The sequence below is a fragment of the Emydura macquarii genome, unplaced genomic scaffold, assembly GCF_026122565.2.
Source record: "Emydura macquarii macquarii isolate MOO-44397 ecotype Brisbane River unplaced genomic scaffold, CSIRO-AGI_Emac_v2 contig_3530, whole genome shotgun sequence".
NCBI classification, from domain to species: domain Eukaryota; kingdom Metazoa; phylum Chordata; order Testudines; family Chelidae; genus Emydura; species Emydura macquarii.
Window position 1 is genome coordinate 4,201,024 of NW_027133667.1, and position 19,829 is coordinate 4,220,852.

The 19,829-nt window shown below is 42.2% G+C and overlaps 2 protein-coding genes across 6 annotated transcripts in view; one reads left to right on the top strand and one right to left on the bottom strand.

Moving 5' to 3' along the window:
- Nucleotides 1-5,460: 5,460 nt before the first annotated feature.
- On the top strand, nt 5,461-9,861 carry NDUFB2 (NADH:ubiquinone oxidoreductase subunit B2). Its single transcript, XM_067536176.1, has 4 exons — nt 5,461-5,628; nt 5,716-5,851; nt 8,336-8,426; nt 9,771-9,861. Exons 1-3 carry the CDS (start codon nt 5,540-5,542, stop codon nt 8,408-8,410), a joined length of 300 nt encoding a protein of 99 aa, XP_067392277.1. The 5' UTR covers nt 5,461-5,539; the 3' UTR covers nt 8,411-8,426; nt 9,771-9,861.
- Nucleotides 9,862-10,972: 1,111 nt separating this feature from the next.
- The window catches only part of BRAF (B-Raf proto-oncogene, serine/threonine kinase), a 108,587-nt gene continuing 99,730 nt past the window's right edge, over nt 10,973-19,829 (bottom strand). For 3 of the 5 annotated variants that reach the window (XM_067536172.1, XM_067536174.1, XM_067536171.1), the window contains exon 19: nt 19,136-19,497. In XM_067536172.1, coding sequence (XP_067392273.1) covers nt 19,373-19,497 — 125 coding nt within the window. In that variant the 3' untranslated portion in view covers nt 19,136-19,372. Of the gene's footprint in view, nt 19,076-19,135; nt 19,498-19,829 lie in introns of those variants that run through there. The other 2 variants (XM_067536173.1, XM_067536175.1) reach the window with 1 other exon arrangement.

Genomic DNA, 19,829 nt, shown 5'->3' on the forward strand with positions numbered 1-19,829 from the left:
TGCAACAGTGGATGCTTGAGGTGCACCCTGGGTTTACCTGGAAAACAGGGGAGAGGGAAGAAGAAAATGAAACTAATTTCTGAATGAGGCTAAACCGTTATTTTATATTTAAAGACTCAATTAATACTCAGCAAAATTCACTGATCTATCTTGGTTCTTAACCACACTCTTCAGTGTAGTATATGAGCTCTTATAATGTACAGTTGGTTTATCCATTTCAAGCCATCTAAAGGCTTAAAAGGAGAAATGTTAAAAGATTAGAAAATAAATACAAAACAAACCAAGGCTGTGAACATGATAGCTAAATCACTGGCTGTTTCTTTAGTCCGTGTCCAAGTGCACTGCATAACTCCTTTATTAAGATGTGATCCACATGGTGAAAAAAATCTGTGAATACCTATGCTAAACAAATGCTAAGTGTTATTAGTATTTCACTTACTAAATGAACTGCTTAACATTACCATTTTTTTTAAAAGGACAATATTCAATGTTACCAGCTGATGGTGGACCAAATGGCAATGGGAGCTCTAAAAAGATATTTGGACCTACTATAGCTATCACTGCTGCACAAATGTGAAGCATGGTAAATGTGAAATAAGTGGCAGGAGTAAGGTATACTTTTTTTGCAAGGGATTCCTCCAGGACCTCCATCTCCTTCCCCAACATCATGGCTTCTATTTCCAAAAGCTGGAATCAGTTCATTTGAAAGCCTATCTGAACCACTTCACTGGCCAAATTCAGATCTGGTGAAGTCAATGGGTTTGCACCCATGTACATCTGAATTTGATATCTAGTACTGGTCTCAGGTATTGGTGTTCAAGAGCACTGTGAGATGCTCTTTTTCCCCTGAGGTAGAGCATACTGCATGCACTAAACTTCCAAGTATGAGTCTAAAGTTGTGAGTAGTACAGAAAGGGAGAAGGAGAGTACCCGTTAGAACAATTGTGTGTGTGCAATCTTGATATTTCTGATACAATCTTTCACAGAGAATCTGAATTGATTTCCTTTCTTTATTCACAGGCAGCTCTGTTTGCAGATACCAGACAAAATATGTAGTGGCTAGCTTTCCAGTTTTTTCCTCTGCTCTAGCTCCAGTTTTGTGAAATGTTGTTGACATGAACTGGGATTACCAAATATTCATTTAATCTAAAATTGCTGTTATTGATTTACCTCTCCTGAAGCTTCAGAGGGATGGGATGTGATCACTTGAAAGGATCCTCCAAACTGTCTGGCTACTTTCTCCATTGCTTTTTGTGTGCTGCTGTCATAATCACCTGACTTTTCTACCAAGTAAACAGCGTGCACTGGGCGAGCTTCCCCAGTCTCTGAAAGAAGGCTACAGATTTCCTCTGAAGCACTCTCAGAGAGTGTATCGGTGACCAAGTATACCGCCTGGCAGGTGGGATCTTCAAATGCCACAGCCAAAGCACTCCCAACATCTGCACCGTTCCCACATTGCAGAGCTCTAATCCAGGCGGCTGCTTCAGTGATTCTACTGAGCGAACATTTGACCAAACTATTGCACCATTTTACCTCCTGCACAAAAATGAAAATTTTTAATCCAACACAATAAACATCGATTCATTAAGCAAATATTTTATAACACAGAATTTTTAAAAACTTGATAAAACTGAGAAATGGATTAGCTAGTTGAGATTTTGGTAAATGGTCTGACATATGTGAGATCTTGGACTTGATTCCCAGCCTGCTCATTCTCTGGGGTGGAGAAAGGAATTCCTCACATTTCCTGGAAAAGAAATAGGGGTGGCATTCTATGATCTTTAAGGGTGAGGAGAGTTTTGAAGCTCCAAAGAGAGTTGTAAAGGATTTCCTTGGAGGAAGATGGAAGGGGAATAAGAGGAATTTATACCCATCAAGAGCTGTGGTAGAAATCAAGAAATTTCCGTGGGTAAAAATGAAAAGGAAATATCAGGCTTATGATGGTATTTTATGAGAATCTCTATGTAATCAGATTCCAAAGGCCAAGGTCATCCCTGTTTATCTCCACCTCATGTTTTTCTGTGTACCCATCTGTATAACTTAATATGGTAATTGTGAGCTGACTGATTTTAGTTAGTGTTTAAATTATGCTGAATTATTCTAACTCCTTCTGTTCTAGAGTTATTTCAGTCATGGACAGAGAGAAAAGACCAAATCTTAGTGAAGTTATGGCAGGAAAAACAGCAAGTCTTGGACATGTCCTGGATGTGTAGGGCTAGAAAGAGAGAAGTTTCAAAGATAATATCTACATTATGGGGCTAGAATGACAGGAAGGATGGTACTGTAATCAATAGTGACAGATAATGGGAAGAAATGTCAGGAGTTTAGTTTTGGCTATGTTAAGTTTAAGTTGGTGGAGACATCCAAGAGAAGAGGTCAGAGAGATGTGTTCCATGTTCCCTCAACTAAAGGAAGATATGGTGACATGGTAGTGGGAAAGCCATCTTTCACTGTTCTGGAAGAGAACCACGTGGATGAGCAAAGTGTGAAAGGGATGACGAGGATCAGGCAATAAGAAAGCAAGTATAAGGAAGCATGCATGAAAGACCCCAAGGCATCTATCAGTAAAACCCACCCCTTTCCATTTGTTCCCAGAGCTCAGAAGCCAACATTGCTACTGAATAAGAATGCTCTCCCAGATTACAGATTTTGGAGCATTGCCATCCAAATGAATGGACCAACCATCACACTAGATGTTAGAATTCATTTATTTGACACTGCCACAACGATCAGCTCTAAACAGGAGCAGGATTTACCCAGGCTAGCTGTTGAACCAAGTACTCAAAACACAAGAAATTATACAATGGGGAATAATCCTGTGCTGGCAGGGAGAGGAACTGGATAATCTGCTAGGCATTTTCCATTATACTTATTTCACTCCACTGGGGACCATTAACTTGTTACAGCCACCTCACCTGGCAGAGGTCACAATGGTTAATTGCTAAAATTCAAACACAGCAACAATGATGTAAGCATTGTTTCCATTTATGTCACCTTACTATGCTTTCTCATGAAACCTTAACCTTTTGCTCAGCGATGGCTGTGTAGGCATTACCTTGCTGGCAAAGCTTATGATGTTGACCATGGACTCTGTTGGACTGTTGGTCATCAAGAAGAGAGTCTTTATGAGACAGTCCTTCAAAAAATCCTGCTTGGAGGACATACTTTCTAACATACTGACCACAAAGGTGACATTCTGGTCTTGGAGATCACCAAACAAAAGTAAGGTAGCAGAGCAGGGATGAGAAAGCACCGACATGGCAAAAGCACCAAGACCACAAGCTGCCAAAACAAACAGACCATTTATGAAAAGAACTGGCTTTACAAAGGGCTTTTGGTAGAGGGTGAATCCAATCTACTCCCAATACCTGGGCTAAATTAGGAGTCATATGTCACTCAGTGTGTTTACTTTCCCATAGTTCTCCAACTGCTTTAAAAAAAAACCCAACCCAATGCTTTGTCTACATCACAGCATTTGATCATAGTAGTAGCATGCGGTCACTCAGATGATTGAGCTTACACCAATTACAGCATTACCCTGAGAACTTGTAGGGAGTAATTTTCACAAACTGTTAGCCAGCAGACATCAACTGTAGCATCAATTTGTGTGTGGATCAATGTCACTTCCCATTAACTGAGGGACATTACAGTTAATTCATCATTCTCAGGCAAATAAATCCTCTTAAAAAACAATTCCCATTGGTGCTATCACTAGTTTAGCTGCATGGGCTAGTAAAACCAGCAGGAACCTTAGTTAAGGAAATGATCTGGTGGTTTCTAGCATTTTAACAACCCTGTTAATTGCTCAGCAGTTGCCAACTCTCACAATTTTATCATGAGTTTCACATTACCTGGTGTTTTTTCTTAAAGTCCCAGTTTCTGGAATATGACTACAGGAGGCTCCCAGCTTTCATTTAAAAAATAAAACCAAGATTCTAGTCCTCAGGCTTGAAAATATCACCTGAGTGTGACCAAGAGGTTCAAAAAAACATAAGGAAAATAAAAATTGCCCAAAATGTATTATTTTTCTTTAAATCTCATGATTTTTAAACCAATCTCATAATTTTCAGGGGGTGAGGGCCTTAGTAATGACTTGTGAATATCTGGGGCTGGCAATCCAACCTTCTCCTCCATGCCTATGCTCTACTTCCCCCTAAAATTTGCTATCGCCCTGTGACCCCGCTGTTGCCATCGACCCCTGAGCCCTTTCTGTCTGGAGCACCTGGTGGTGGCCATCACTGCCCGGCCCTGCTTTCGGCTCCCCGAACGGCCAGGCACTGGAGGTATTTATGTTTGGGAGATGCAGAGAATGGAGCGCTCTGGGTTCTGCCCCCTTCCATCCATGGATTCCACGGAGCAGGACAGGGGTGTGTCTGTGGTCTCTCTTCTCTCCATCCCCGGGCAGGGGTGTGTGTGTGTATTGGGGTCTCTCACCACTCCCGCAGGGGTGTGTGTGTGTGTGTGTGTGTGTGTGTGTTGGGGGTCTCTCCCCCTCCCACAGGTGTGTGTGTGTGTATGTTGGGGGTCTCTCCCCCTCCCTGCAGTGTGTGTGTGTGTGTGTGTGTATTGGGGTCTCTCCCCCCCGCAGGGGTGTGTGTGTGTGTATTGGGGGTCTCTTCCCCCCCCCCGCAGGGGTGTGTGTGTGTGTTGGGGGTCTCTCTCCCCGCAGGGTTGTGTGTGTGTGTGTGTGTGTGGGGGGTCTCTTCCCCCCCGCAGTGTGTGTGTGTGTGTGTGTGCATTGGGGGTCTCTCCCCCCTCCCCGCAGTGTGTGTGTGTGTATTGGGGATCTCTCCCCCCCGCAGGTGTGTGTGTGTGCGCATTGGGGGTCTCTCCCCCCTCCCCGCAGGTGTGTGTGTGTATTGGGGGTCTCTCCCCCCCGCAGAGGTGTGTGGTGCCCCGCCCCGCCCCGAGCAGGGTGCCTAGGGATGCTCCTCCCCCCCCCTCACTTACCCGGGCTCCCACTCGCCCGCCGGAATCTGCAGTTCAGGGGAGGATACCGTCGCCTGGTAACCAGACGCCGCAGATGGAACCATCTCGGGCCCTGGCCGGGGGGGAGGTGGGAGCCTTTTTTCTGCACGTTCTTTCATACAGACTAAGTTAAAGAAGAAAGGCGCCGTCACCATCCCCCATCCCGCCCCCGGGGGGTTGTCAGGTTTCCTTCACGGCTCTTTACTCGCCTTAATGAAGGAGTTCAGCTCACGGGACCCCCCCTCTCGGGACGTGGTAGCGCCTGGGCCGGTACCACTCGTGGAAAAGGGGGAGGATAACAATAATTATTTACTTGCTAAAAGGGTGGCTTTTCTCCGCATTACTGGCACCGGGCGGGCGTCACTGCGGGGAAGGATCCCCGCCGCAGACCGAGGCGCTAGGCCTCTCCGTGTCTCTCTCGTCCTTCCCTCCGTGGTTACAGTTGGTATGTGCCGGCTGGGGCTCGGGCCAATCAGAGCGGCTGTTGTTGGGAGGTCACACGCTCCCGTTCCCCCCCGCCGGCGCAGGTGACATTGGGGAAGGGGCCGCGGCGCGCGGTGGCAGTAGCGCCATGCTCCGGTCGGTGGTGGGCCGCGCCGGGGGCGGCCTGGTTCGGATCCTCCGCGGCAGAGACGGCAGGGGAGCGGCCGGGCTCCGGCAGTGAGTGGGGCCGGGCCGGGGCCGGGGCTGGGGCTGGGGTTGGGCCGGAGGCGGCGGTGACGGTCTCTGTGTTTGCCTCCCTTGCAGCGCGGGGGGCGGGGCGCACGCCTACCGGCAGGCCCCGACGCTGTCCGGCTGGCCGGTGATACGGGGCGAGCTGCTCAGCTCCTTCATGTGGTTCTGGATCCTGTGGAACTTCTGGCACTCCTCGGAGGCGGTGCTGGTGAGAGGCGGCCGCCCGGGCGGGGGCGGGAGTTCGCGGCGGTGCTGGCCCAACACGGGCGGCATCCAGGCTTAATGTGCTCCGGCCCTGGTGCTACCGAGACCCCGCTGCTGGGGGTGGGGCGTGGCGGCGGCGGTGGGTTGCCCGCGTTGCCTTTCCAAGATAAGGGGCCTGTTTTCTTAGTACCCCGGTCCCACTCTTCCTGATGTTCACAATAAGCAGTGCGCTCACCTACATTTGCCAGCGGGATTTCTTGCTGCTTTTGGCCCCACTCAGCAGCTCCGGATCTGTTGGTGCAGAGATAAAAAATAAGGGCTGTCCCTGGCAATCAGGGACTGTTGGGAACCAGGAGACCCGAGGGTGCTGGATGTGGTACAAACACCAAACCAAACCAATCCCTGCCCATCTTCCATTGCTGAGAGGTGGGGTGCCTAGAAAATCGTAAGAACGTCCTGGGCTCCACAAAGCCTGAGTTAAGCACCAGAACCAGAACCATGAATGGGAGAGCGAGGAGGCACCTTTCCGCAAAAGCCCGCATGCTACATGTTGAAGTGTTTAAATTAGCCGATGGAAAATGCTAACTTCCCTGGGAGTGGTATGTTAAGTCCCACCCCTTTCTCAGCTAGGGATCTGCAGGGAGGCACCTATCTCTGCTTAGTGATCCATGAATGGGAACCTCTCTTCTGAAGTCAAGGGGCTAAAGTGCCTAAACTGTTTCTCATCCGTGTAAATTAAGCATCTGCCTCACTCCACACAAGATGGCCTGAAAGAAGAGGTGGCCACATGGGTAGTTGATCCCACTGGTTAGAGCATTCACTTTGGATATGGGGGACCCTCTGTGGATAATGTTAGTCATAGATTCCAAGGCCAGAAGAGACCATTGTGATCATCTAGTGACCTCCTGTGTAACACAGGCCAGAGAACATCCCAAGAATAATTCCTAGAGCAGATCTTCTAGAAAACCATCCAGTCTTGATTTTAAAATGGTCACTGAGGGAGAATCCACCTTGACCCTTGATATTGTTCCCAGAGTTAATTATTCATGACTGTTAAAAATGTATACCTTATTTCCAGTCTTTGGAATAAGGGGACTTGCCCTCGGGTCTCCCATCTCCCAAATGATGTCTTAACCTCTGGACTGCAGATTCATTCTTACAATTTCTTGTTTCCTGGACCACTGACTGTTCCATTTTAGAAAAATATTTAAATAGTTATTGGGCCAGAGAGGGAATGACCCTGTGGTCTGTTGGTTGTGGCACTTGCCTGGAGATAGGAGACCTTAGAGCTAGTCTCCCTAGTCTAGTCACTCTTTCATTTACCCACTGTGGTACAGCTTCAGCAGGAGAGATGGAGGGAGCCCTACATCAGAATATCCCAGAGCTTGGTGGTTGGAGCGCTCCCCTGAAAGGCAGGAGACCCTCTGTTCAAATCCTTTCTCCCTCTCTGGCAGTGATGGGGAGGGGGTACTGGAGCTGGGTTTCCCACATCCCAGGTGAGTGCTCTAACTTCTAGTCTAAAAGTGAAGGTGTTCACCACCACCTTCAGCTCCTCCTTCTCCATCTGGATTTTGAATGGAACCAGTCCAGTAGACACCCTTTAGGTATGTTTACTAGATTGGGCCCCACATGTGACTGAAGTGCCAAGTACCTATCTGCCCCTGGTTTGTGAATCGCTGTGGCGATTAGGTGTGCAGATGCCTAGAGGGAGGCAGGAATGCACATGCTCAGAAGCAGAAATTTAGATGCTGAGGGAACTTTTACCCTGAAAACTTCGATGCCAGGTGAGTTTAGATGATCACAGGGTTTGGCAGCAGTTTTGTGGGTCGCAGTGGAGCCAAAACTGGGATTTAGGTGTCTAAGTACCTTTGGTGGATCCCACCTTCCTAATCTAAGTAAAGGCAATTTAACCCTCAATCCAATGCCTTTGTCATCCCAAACCACCCAATGCAGGGGGAAATGGATGTTCTAACACCTCAACTTGTTCCATTTGTAGAAAGCATGTGCCCCTAGCATCCATTACACTAATCAGGTATTCAGGCTCCCTTCCTGAGGTAGTATTTCAGCAGTTACCAAGCATTTTCCCTGCATGACCCCATTTTCTCATGTATTGCTTCCTGCGATCCCAGACATTGTGGAGGAGACCATTTCAAAATGGCCACTTCCATGCAGCATGACCTCACACATTGTACATGCAAGGTTCCACCATATAGATTTTGCTTTACAAGATGGCATCATCCACACAGCATGACCTACACACACGTGTGTGAGGATACGCTGTGGAAGATCCCATTTTGTAGAGCAAAATATCCTCCATGTGGGGCAGACCTTGCACATATTGTGTGTGTGAGGTCACATTGTGTGGAGGATGCCATTTTGTAAAATGGTGTCCTCTGCACACTCAGGACTGCCGTGACCCTCAATATGGGAACTGCTGTAGAAAATGAAATATTCACTATTACTTGAATGTTTTTTCCTCTGTTGCAAGGGTCACTTTCCTTATCCAGATCCTTCAGAATGGACAGATGAGGAGTTGGGGATCCCTCCTGATGATATGGAATAGCTCCAGCTACCAACGTGTACGTTTTCTCGAAACTTTCCCTTTTCCAGTTGATCTCTAGACATGTACTTGTGATAGCGTCAGAACTCTGGCCCCTGAATTGATGCAGACATACAGTGAATACTGAGCAAGATTTTCCCATAGCACAGTTATCAAGTTCAAGATGAGTCCTTAGGTGTTTGTACTTGTCCTGTTTGTCTTGCTCACTGTATTTCTGAACATAAAGAGGGATATCTGCTAGTAAGATTTACTGGCAGACTTCAGGAGCCTTTTGCATTCTTTTGTTAATGTATTGACTTACAGAATAGGGAAATTTTTTTTGAATCTTTTCTTAGCTATGCTGTTTCCATTATCCCCTTATGTCTGTGACTTGTGTTGAGTTTAGAGTGCTTTGTGACTACCCTTACATAGTTTTGAGGATATGCTGTTTTATTGAACAGTACCCTTTCAAATTCCTGGTCAAAGACAGCAGTATTTTCACTTATCACTAAATCTGTCAGTAGTTTTGTGAGAGCCATAATCTACTTCAAAGTTTGTCCCACTACATGTATCCTTTGCCACTGCTCATGTTTTTTTAATAAAAGTTCAAGAATAAACTGAAGCTTTTTGCACTGAATTCTCCATCTCTACAACAGTTTCCTGATGCCCTGAGTTAGTGTACCCTTGCTGGTTTTCCAGCTGGAACCACCAATTCTGGATTCATTCTAGTGAAGTAGAGCTGAAAGGTTCTAGATCCCACTCCTAATCCTAAATCCACACATGCCCCTAAAACTAGTTTTAATCCTAAACACAATCCTGTTCAAAGTTTAGTTGTATTCTTATTTAGGATTTGTCTGGGAGGTAAACTGACCTCTCAAGTCTCTTCGAGAGGGCACCTGAGTTCCTAAAAGATAGTAAGAGGTACTATGCACATCGAGCAAGTGCCTTCTGCTGCCATGCCAATGCTAGGAACTACTGATCCATGGGAGAAGGATGTTACTATCCCTTTTTAAAGTGTAATGGAGATGCTGATTAATTTCTCCCCCCCAACCCCTCTATTGAAGCTCTTCAGTTAAACTCTCTTCCCTTCCTTCCCAAGTATCAAAAAGGTGAAAGTATTTGCTGTCAGACCCTTGTTTCCATCTAAGGCTGCATAAAAGACCAATTTGTTTAATTAGAGGTGGGAATTCCAACTGTTGCATTTAAGGAGATCTTTAAAAACCATTGGAACTTTTAATGTAGGTGCTTTTTGCACTAGAACATTATCATGGGAAAGCAAATCCCTGTCAACAAAGGCTTACCTAGACTGTTTGTACACTTCTACTGATATGAGAGGGACTCTAAGAGACTGTTTGCCAATGTTATTCCCATCTCTCACTTGCAGGTTCTATGGTGGGGCTGCTGAAGAAGTTGAGGCTTTGGCACTTTTACTGTGTTCCAGTAAATCACCTTATAAATAAAAACTGAAGTTACAAGCTTGTGCTTTAAGATGTTTTTGTTGACTCCATCACTGTTCTACAGAAACCTTTTGCAAAATCCTCTCTGTATGGGGAAAGGAAAGGAAAGGGCAGTTGAATAAATTCTCTTCTGTATACTTTTTGTTCTCCTGTTAAATATGCTCATGGAGTTGCTTCACAATTTTATTTTGAATGGGTCTGTGCTATGCTAAATAAACTGTGGGTGCAGCTGAAGATGTGCAAATACCATTGAGCAGTAAGTGTAACAAAGACAAATCCATGTTCAGAGAGTGGCTTCATCAAGGGGAGACAAAGCTTTTAACAACTTAGCATTAGTTATATAAAACTATCTACCCAGGTTGCCATCTTTTCTAAAGTAGAGGAAAAAATGTGAAGTATAGAAGGAACTATTAGGTATCAACACCAAAAGTAATTAATCCTAAAATGAGCTGTACTGAAGCTAACTGTGTACATTTTCTACCCTAAAACCAGCCCCTAATTGTGGAAAACTCTTCTGATCTTGAAAGATCATAAGTGGGCTATTTTAAAAATAAAAAAGAACTTCTGATTAGAAAAATGCAAAGCAAGCCCAGAGCAGCTTTCTGCTGCAGGCAAGAGAGGATGTTGCTACCCATCAGACCCAAAGCATGTGTCTAAACGTGAATTGGGCACTAGCCTAGGAAGGAGACTCAGGTTCAGTTCCCTGCTCCATTAGTCTTCCAGTTTAATGTTGATCAAATTATTTAGCCTCATTTCCTTATCTTTAAAATGTTAATACTACACTACTGCCGTGGTGGTGTGAGGATAAATACTTTAAAGACTGCAGTGCTTTGAGATCTATCAATGAAAAGTGCTATGTAAAAACTAGTGCATGTGTTCTGAATCCTTGATTTTTACCTTCCTCAAAGGCAGTGGGTAGATTCTAACCTACATTTCTTGGAACAAAGGCAAACATCTACTCTAGCAGAGGTCAGTAAACAGGAGGGAGAAACAGCCCTTTGGCCCAAGGTAAAATAGAGTTCTCCTGACTCCCACTCCTATGAGTGATTATCAAACCTTAGGGTAACAGGTGAGAAGGTGTCTTGTGGATTACACCCTTAAAAATAAATCTCACCTGAGATGGTTCTTCATGCAGTCAATCTTTATTATAGCAGTTCTCATATTCACATCAAGTACATAGAACTTTTGCCTTTCATATAATACAGAGTTCTTTAAATAACTTTACACAGAAATAGTTTTCTTCAATTTCAGCTATCAAATTTAATGTTTTCTTTAAGTCTCCATGCTCTAACCAAACTGGACAATATTTCCCATTGTACAAATTTACATGAGAAAAAACTTCAAAGTACAAATGAAGGGACTTGAGCAGAAAGGGGTAACAAAAGTAGAGGGGAGGGAAACAAGCAAGAAAAATAATTTGTATTAGCAATTACTGTGGACACTGGGAAGGGAAAGAAGGAAAGTTGCAATGGTGTGTGTAACAGAAAACTGAAAATAAACATTTTCTTATGAGTTAAAAATAAATACAAGTTTTAAAACAATTACTCCATTGTAGTTTTTAAAAGCAGCTAGAGAAATCTAACACAATTGTTTTAAGTAACCAGATTGGACCTTCTACAGTGAAGAGTCAGACCCTCACAAAACGTCTGGTGATAAAAATACAGCTTAAAGGAATGTTGTGTTAGTTAGCACAGAGTTCAAACTGTAGGTTGTACATTTCATTGCACTAAGTGAAAAAAAAATCAGATCTATATATGATTTCCCTTTCCTCTCCTTACTAGAGTATTCTGTTGCTCAAACAAAATATGAGGCAACATCTTTATATATATATATATTTTTTTTTTTTTTTAAGTCCTCCCCCTTGCTTTTCCCTAGGGGGTCCAACTACTGCGTGCTACACTTTCATCAACTTTTTAATAAAACATTGGTATTGAATCCTTTGTGGAGAAAAGACCAGTGCACTAGGGAAAGCAGCATAATCTTGAGTGAGGAAGGGACAAACTGTGCAACTACCGCACAAGCGATTAAACATAAGTATACCTATTCCTTCAAAACAAGTTGGTGTAATAGGAGAAAACAGTGGCCAGCCTGCATGCTTGTTTTAACAAAAAGAATGTGGAGGACTCCATCAGGAACTTGATGGCCATCTTCATAGTTCTGGAAAAAAATCCACTGCCCAGTGCACAGGGTGCCACTCATATTCAGAGGAAGGAGTCTTCTCAATCAGGCTATTCCAAAGGCTGGAGTAGGCTCTGTACCTCCCCTTAAGAGGATCCACACAGCAGATTCCTCAGGGCCCCCTGCCAGTGCTCCACCCTCAAAGGATGTTTGAGCCAGCCCTTCCAAGTGAAGCATAGCAGACTGACTAGTTCCATAGGAGTCTCCAGGGCTGCAGAACTAGGGGCAGGATTTACCTTCTTAGCCCTACCAAGGGGGATTTAGATTTTTTAAAATGGCATGATTTAGATAAGCATATATTAAATCATGACAGTAGATAAGACATGCAGGTTGGCCACTGCCACGTTTCAGGTGGGGGGGGGGGGGTAACAAGGCTCAGAAAGGAATGATGTGCATGTCTTTTTTTTAAAAAACAGTTCACAGCTTTGAATAAAAAGCACATTTATTGCACTTACATTTTATTTTAGACAAAGTTATTTAAATTATGCCCACCCTCACAACCCCCACTATCCCCAAAATACCCACCACCCCAGTTTGGTCCATTTTGCCCCTATCCGCCCCCCTCCCCCCAACATCTCTGCCCAGATAGGCTTCATTGCTTGTCATGTCCTAACGTTTTACTGAACTTCCAAACACACAAAACAAATACATTGGGTCCAAACAGGGTGAGCACACAAATGCAATGGTATTTGTCAAAACAAACCAACCATTATTTAAAACTCAAACAACAATGGTACATAGTTCTTGGCTTTGTGTCTTTCTAATTCAGAAGTAAATGTCATATAGGCTTATTCTAACCTACAATTGCTGCAGGTGTGATAAGCCAGACAGAAAGACTGGATAGTACATGTAGGCTGTTAGGGCATCTGGATGAGTTGAACATACTTCTGCTATGACACTGTAAAACACATGCCTAGGCAGTTTAAGAGTTCCCAGACATTCCCACCCACCCTCTCCCCTTCACAAAACAGGGAAATAGTTGTGGTTTTCATAAAAGTAGGGAGGATACTATTTTTTTTTTTAACTACTTTCAGTGCCTAGGTTGGGGGAGAGAGAAAAGTTCCAGATAATTCCTGGGCATTTAAGGAAAACATTACACCCTGGTTTATAAAAGGAATTAAAAAGGGGTTAAAGGAAGTCTAATATTCTGTATTAATTCTGCATTTAATTGCACCAATTTACATAAATCTGTTATGGCCAAAGTCTTCCACCAACAACAAAGGCAGGGAAAACACTTGAAAAACATTAACAACAAAGACCATTCTCTTTTCCTTATGGACAGGCAGGTGAAATATGACACTAGTATTAAGGTACTGTCAGGAGCAAAGATAAGTTTGAAATACAAACACATCAGATCCAAACATACCTGTGGCCCCTTAATTGACAATATACTCATCTCCCAAGATAAACTAATTACACAATATATGATCATTAAACAGTGGCTGGGGTGTAGAGGATTAGCAGTGTATCAATATGAGTGAGGCCTGACGAAGAACTAAAGAAACCTGCTGATAGTTCATTAAACAATGTAACCCTTGGACCAGGAAATTAACTGAATGCCCTGATGTACATTGGTACTGACAGTCAACCTTCTATTCTAGATCTCACTTTTCATGTACTGCCTCTCTCAGCAGTGCTCTAGATATACTGACTTTAATCTCTCCTAACAGCTCCATATTACATTTCCCTAACAAGATGCTTGATCTTTGGAGGGGACAAAAGGGCTTTTTATTAATTTTTTAAAAATGCAACTCATTTTATTTTCTGCAGAGTAGTTTCAAGTTGCAGATTTACTCAGATGTGCAAATGTCTCATATACACTTTATTTTGGATACAAACACCAGATATTTCTGTAAATTCTCCCCTCCCCAAAGCCCCAGATATCTTTTGCTTAAGTTTACAAACTCCAAAATGGCTAACTTTTGTGAAAGGTCTATATTTGCATCTAAATATGAAGACACTGCATTGGAATTAAACCAAAGCCACTGCTCTAGTTACAAAGCACCTAGTAATGTATATATTTTGTTGTTAAGTCATGAAGGCACAAGATCATTTGGCAAATTGCAAAGGTAACTTCTGGGAATCCTCATGTATACCATTTAAGAGAGTTTCTGGATATCTTTTCTTTAAAAGTATATGCTAGCTTTCACTTCCTTGGTTTGTTCAAAGCAGCATCCCCATCCTGCTATTTTTAAAAAACTGCCCCTTCATTCCACACACTTATGACTATTACTATTCACTGCTCTCATGGTGCTGACTAGCTTCTATATTAGCATCTTTAAAATCTAAAGACAAACAAAATGTTTTTACTCCAACTGTCTCAGCACCTGCTTTTGATGAGTTAATTTATGAGATGGGAACTAATAAAGCAATCAAGAAAGTGTGTGTGAGAGAGAGAGAGAGAGAGAGAAAACAAACAGGCTTAGTAAACCTATCACTAGCAAAACTGTAGTAAATGGAACTTTATATTTTTGATAAACTAGTATTTATAAAGAAAATAAAAACCAAACCACTGAGACACAAAACATTCAGTATCTTCAAAGTGATGCCCTGATAGTCCATTTATGTAACTGGTTTTCATCTGAATCTTGATTCTATCTAAAAGGTTAACTATATTTTACCCTGGTGACATTTTTTCAATGGACGGAAAGATATTTGTCTACGGTACTCTGAATAGTTTGTGCTACACATGCTGCACTTACAGCAAAGAACGGGAATATTCAATAAAAACCTGCAGGCTGGAAAGGTGTGAAATGTTTGCACACTTCAGCTCTTAATTGAGCTCTCCATTATACAGATATCTTCAAGAACTACAGATGCTTCAACTGATATTAGATCATCTTTTTTTGGGGGGGGAGGGGGGGGGCATGGACCTTGTCTTCAAAGTGTAAAGCACTGTGTATATTGACAGCACAATACAACTATATAATCATCAGTATGTTTTTACCACTGGACATTTGCATAAAGATGTGATCTTTGTTAACAGTTCAGACTTCTCACTGTTTATTCACTTCATGTCATAGTAGGCCAAATGTTGTCCTCTAAGAGTACGTGTAGCTCCTACTGACTTAAGAAAAAGTCACAAAATGTGATGGCCGAATCTGACCCAAAATAATATGCATTATCAATAATTGCCAAAGAACTCTATTATGAGAAAGGATGATTGCAGGTAAGGAATAAAGCAAGCAGGAACAGATTAACTCAGTGACCTGCAAATGTTTTGTGAAAAATGAGTGGCAGGACTATACTGAATATAGGGACATTCAGCATTTAACTGATGCTAAGATACCTTAAAAATACTCAGGCCCCTAATGTTCACACCATTTGACTTCAATGCCACCATTATGCTCCAGACAATAATACTACAGGGAAAAATCCTGCACTGACAGGGAGATATGGGACTAGATGGATAGATAGGACAAGTATTCTCTAATTTCTCTGTATGGTGGAGGTGGGGGTGTTTCACAACTAATGTACTCCACAAAAGCATGGAGTTGGACTACAGGTGCTCAAGTGGTGGTTTTGAAAAGGCTTATTATATGCTCATATATATTGGAGCTTAAAGCAGCGTAAGTGCCTAGATAATTTTATATCCCAACAGGTATAAAAATATTGAATAACATTTCCAAACCTGGCATGTGGGTTAAGCCCTAGGGCATTGAGCTGGGGCATCACAGATGAGCTGAAGCTGTGTGGTCTGAACAGAGAGCCTGAACTTATTTTTTTAAAGAGTTAATTATTTCGTTCACACCTTTGCTATCTGGGGTTTTCAATGCATGTCTCGGTTACTGTCTCACTGTTTACCAAACATCTGCAAGGCACCTTTAAAATTGATCCTATTTTCATGCAAAACGTCCTTAGTAATTTCTGAAGGAAAAGAAAGAAAAACAATTATTTAGAAACCAAATTTTCCCAAAGTTTTGCATGAGGATTAAGGTGGTCTTTGTATAGATAGAAAGATGGACACAAATATAAAGCATTACAGCTACTTTACAGGAAAAAAACTTGGAAGGTAACAGAAATGAAACCTGAAAGACTTAACTAAACAACTGTCAGACAACATACATGTTGTTCAGGGGGCGGGGGAAAACAAAGACCATGTGTGACTTATAAAGTGCTTTGCATGGACAAGGATAGCAATTTTCCTTGTGCTTTTCCTAGGGGCTCAAGAAGCATTCTGTAGACTAATCGGTAATGAAGCATTGCAAAATAAATTAATTTAAAATGATGATAAAAATAATTCCTTACTGTTATATTTTAACAAATACTTCTCTGCTAGCATGAAAATATAGAAGGAAACTAGGATTTTTAACCAATACAGTGAAATGATCATTCTTAATCTTCCAATACATACTCTGGCTATAACTTCCTATAGGAGCATATGTAATTTTCAGTGTGCCTTACATTTACAAACTAGGTCACAGACTAAAAAAAGGTAGAAGGATGAGTGCAAAACATTGAAATAGTAATGACTTCATTCTCTTGGAGTTAATGTTTGTAAAATTTCTCAACTGTTGCTGACAACTTGGTTCCTAGTTTCCTTCCAGCTTGGTCTGTCAATTGCTTCAGATAGCGCTGTATTCTAACCATTATACTAACAGGGCGCACTGGGATTTCACTGCACTGTGCACTGCTGCTCACTTTGCTTTCTTCTCCACACTGGAAAGTAGATACTACTACTGAGTATTTTAATTCCTGTCCATCTCAGGAAGGAAAAAACCCAATAGCATCTGAAGGCCCACAGAAGAGAAGAAAAAAGTTGTGCTTTTTGTTTGTTAAAATGCATCCTGTACACAAAATCAATTCTATTCATGTAGCAACATGAATTGCTTCATCCTTGTAGTAACTTTATATCCCGCACTATTGCTGTCTGGCTAATATTTGTGGAATTAACATGAATACACAGTATTTCAATTATATTTCTCACTTCAGATTAATCAGGACCCCTTACCCCCCGTAAATATTGACAAACAGACTACCTGTAATGCTGTAGAAATACATGGTTTTAAAAGCATGTTCTACAACCGATATGTATTCTTTCCTAAACCCATAGGCACCCTTCTGTACACAGTAAAGGTCCCTGACTCAACTAGTGAGGGAGAAGCAATGTGTTCAACCAATGTTGTGTGCATTTATACACATTTAACTCATGTGTCTCATGATTTTATTTACCAAAGATTAGTGGCATCAATTCTCCTGCCTCACGTACAGTGGGATAGGGTAGACATCAATCAAACTCTGAAGACTACCATGTAAGCTTGAATTTCTTTCTAATATGATTGACTTGCCTCTGTGCAAATAATTTACGTTAAATACCACATATCAGAGAACTCTGCAAACAGATCACATCACAAGATATTCCACTAGATGCAGTGGTTCCCAATCTGCAGCCCACGGGCTGGTCACAGCCCAATCAGCACACAACTGCAACCCATGTGACATCCTCAGGGTCATACAGGTAGTACATATATATTGTGTGGATGCAGCCCACATAACACAGAGAGCTGCATGTGGCACACAATGGTAAAACAGATTGAGAATCACTGAACTGGAGATAAACAATGTGCTGAACTTTTATGAATTTTTCTTCTGACTTGGTAACTCATCAAAAAGCTACCAACCATTTGAGGAAGGCTTGGAGGACAGGGAAACTAATGCAGATATTGCCACCTTTATCCTAGTTTGCAAACTCTGGAAAAGGGAAAGAGGGAGGGACAGGAGCAACAGAATCAAACAGAGGGAAACAATGAGAGGAGAAAAGGTCAGCGTGGATCCAGCAAGTACCATTTTTGTAGTTACTGTTTTGTTTTTTTAAATCTAACAACTTGCTATTAGGACAAGATGCTCAGCATTTACACACAAACACTTATCAAAGAACACTGAGTCAACAGGATAAAAATCCTTTTAAAAAAGCTCTCTAAATACCAAAACACAATTTGCAGAACGTCTAATTCTAGGGTGGGTTTGGTTTTTTTTGTTTTTTTCCCCCATATTTTCATTCAATTCAACCTGAGAACTTTTTTTTTCCTGCTATGAAAACCTTATGTATTGGTAAGGTATCTGGTATTAACCTGCACCCTCATTTAAAATAGAACTTTTAAAATAGGTACATACACCATTCATAGTCTGTATTAACAGTTTTACAGACTTCAGATGCAATTGTTGCATCTCTGAAAAATACACTGAATCAGATGATACAAAGAAAAATTGAGAACTTGCTACATTATTTTTTTTGTTAACTTTAGTTTGTTGCTGGACCAACGAGAGGAGCTTCCCAACACTTCTGAAAGATGCCCTGTCTGAGCGCACCAAGAAAGTATTGGAAACAAGAAAAGGGTGGTTTTTTGGATAGGTGATAAAGTAAATTTGAAAAATGGTGCAGCATCCCCTTTTCCTCCGGATTAATGTCTCCCCAAGCCACCTCCCACCCCGCAAAGTATCCAATTTGACTGGGATAAAAGTCCATGACATAGATGGATTAAAATGTTTGATATTTTGTACTTAAATGAAAAGGGGATACTGCATTTTGTCCCATATATCAGTAAGCATGCCAGGAAAAAATAAATCAGAACAGAGGATGATTCTTTTGATTAGCTCTCTCATTAGATGTTCAGCCTCTGATGATTCGTTGTTAGAGGGAGAAAGCCGACTGGCAGACCATCCAAAGCAAGTCTCCTAAGCTGCAGCAGCAGTTCCATCTCTTATGCCTGAGCACCAAAGTCAAAATGCGCATGCCCTCTCCTCTGGAAATGATGCCAACGGTACAGGCAGCCCCTGCGGGTCTCTGAATACATGTGGTATTTTCTGTTGAAGGAGAAACACTGGCAGCAGAGAATTCTGGATCCTAAAAAGATTACTTCCCCCCCGCCCCTTGTGTTGGACCAGCAGTTCCATTCTGCTCCGCTCTAAGCTTATGAATATCTTTTCCTAAATTGCTTTAGGTTTTGAGGAGCAGACTAGAGCTCTGATGTTAAGAAACTGTAGGAACACAAGACTTAAATTATAGAGTGGGTGCTGCCATGGTGCTGTGGCTACTTGAACGCTGCAAATTCTCCTGTAGAGGGAGGACAAGAGGGAGGACAAGAGCTTGGTTTAAAAAGGTGATCTCAAACATCAGCTAGAGATTTCTGCAGTCTAGCTGAACATGTCAGATGTTAAAAAAAATGCAACAGTTAAAATTAAGGCATAGAAAGATCATACTTGTAGTGACAGAACATCAAGTATAGTCACAGCATATTTTACTGAAGTAAGGTTTCCTAAAAGCAAGCCATGCCCATTTTGCTCAGGGCAGAGGTCTAAGTATTCCCAGGAAGAAAATGTTTCATCATGTATTTTAAAATAAAATGTTGCATTAGAATTTAATTTCTAAGCTTCCGACTGTCAGATACGTACCATTTGCTGAAAAATGATATTTGTAATTATGGCAGTTTGAGAGCCCAGTGTCAGTCTGTAAACCAGTTTTATCTTGCTTGAAAACTGTTTTAATAATAAAAAGCATTACTGTGCTTACACATGAGTCTTTACTGGTTACATATTTAAGTCCTTTTGATTATTAAACCAATACTAAAGTACACTAGAAACTGGTTTATAGAACAATGCAGCAATCTAATGGCATAGGAACCCGAGATGTGAGCTTGTCTGTTTTTATTCCTGGGACAGAAAGCAGAGTGGTGGTAGTACATTCACTCAGCAAGGATGGGTGCCTAGCCAGAGTATGAAAGAACCCTAGTGGCCATTTTAGAATTATTTAATAATAGGTAATATTTCTATACAGTGCCTCCTCATGACACGATCTCCAATCACTTCAC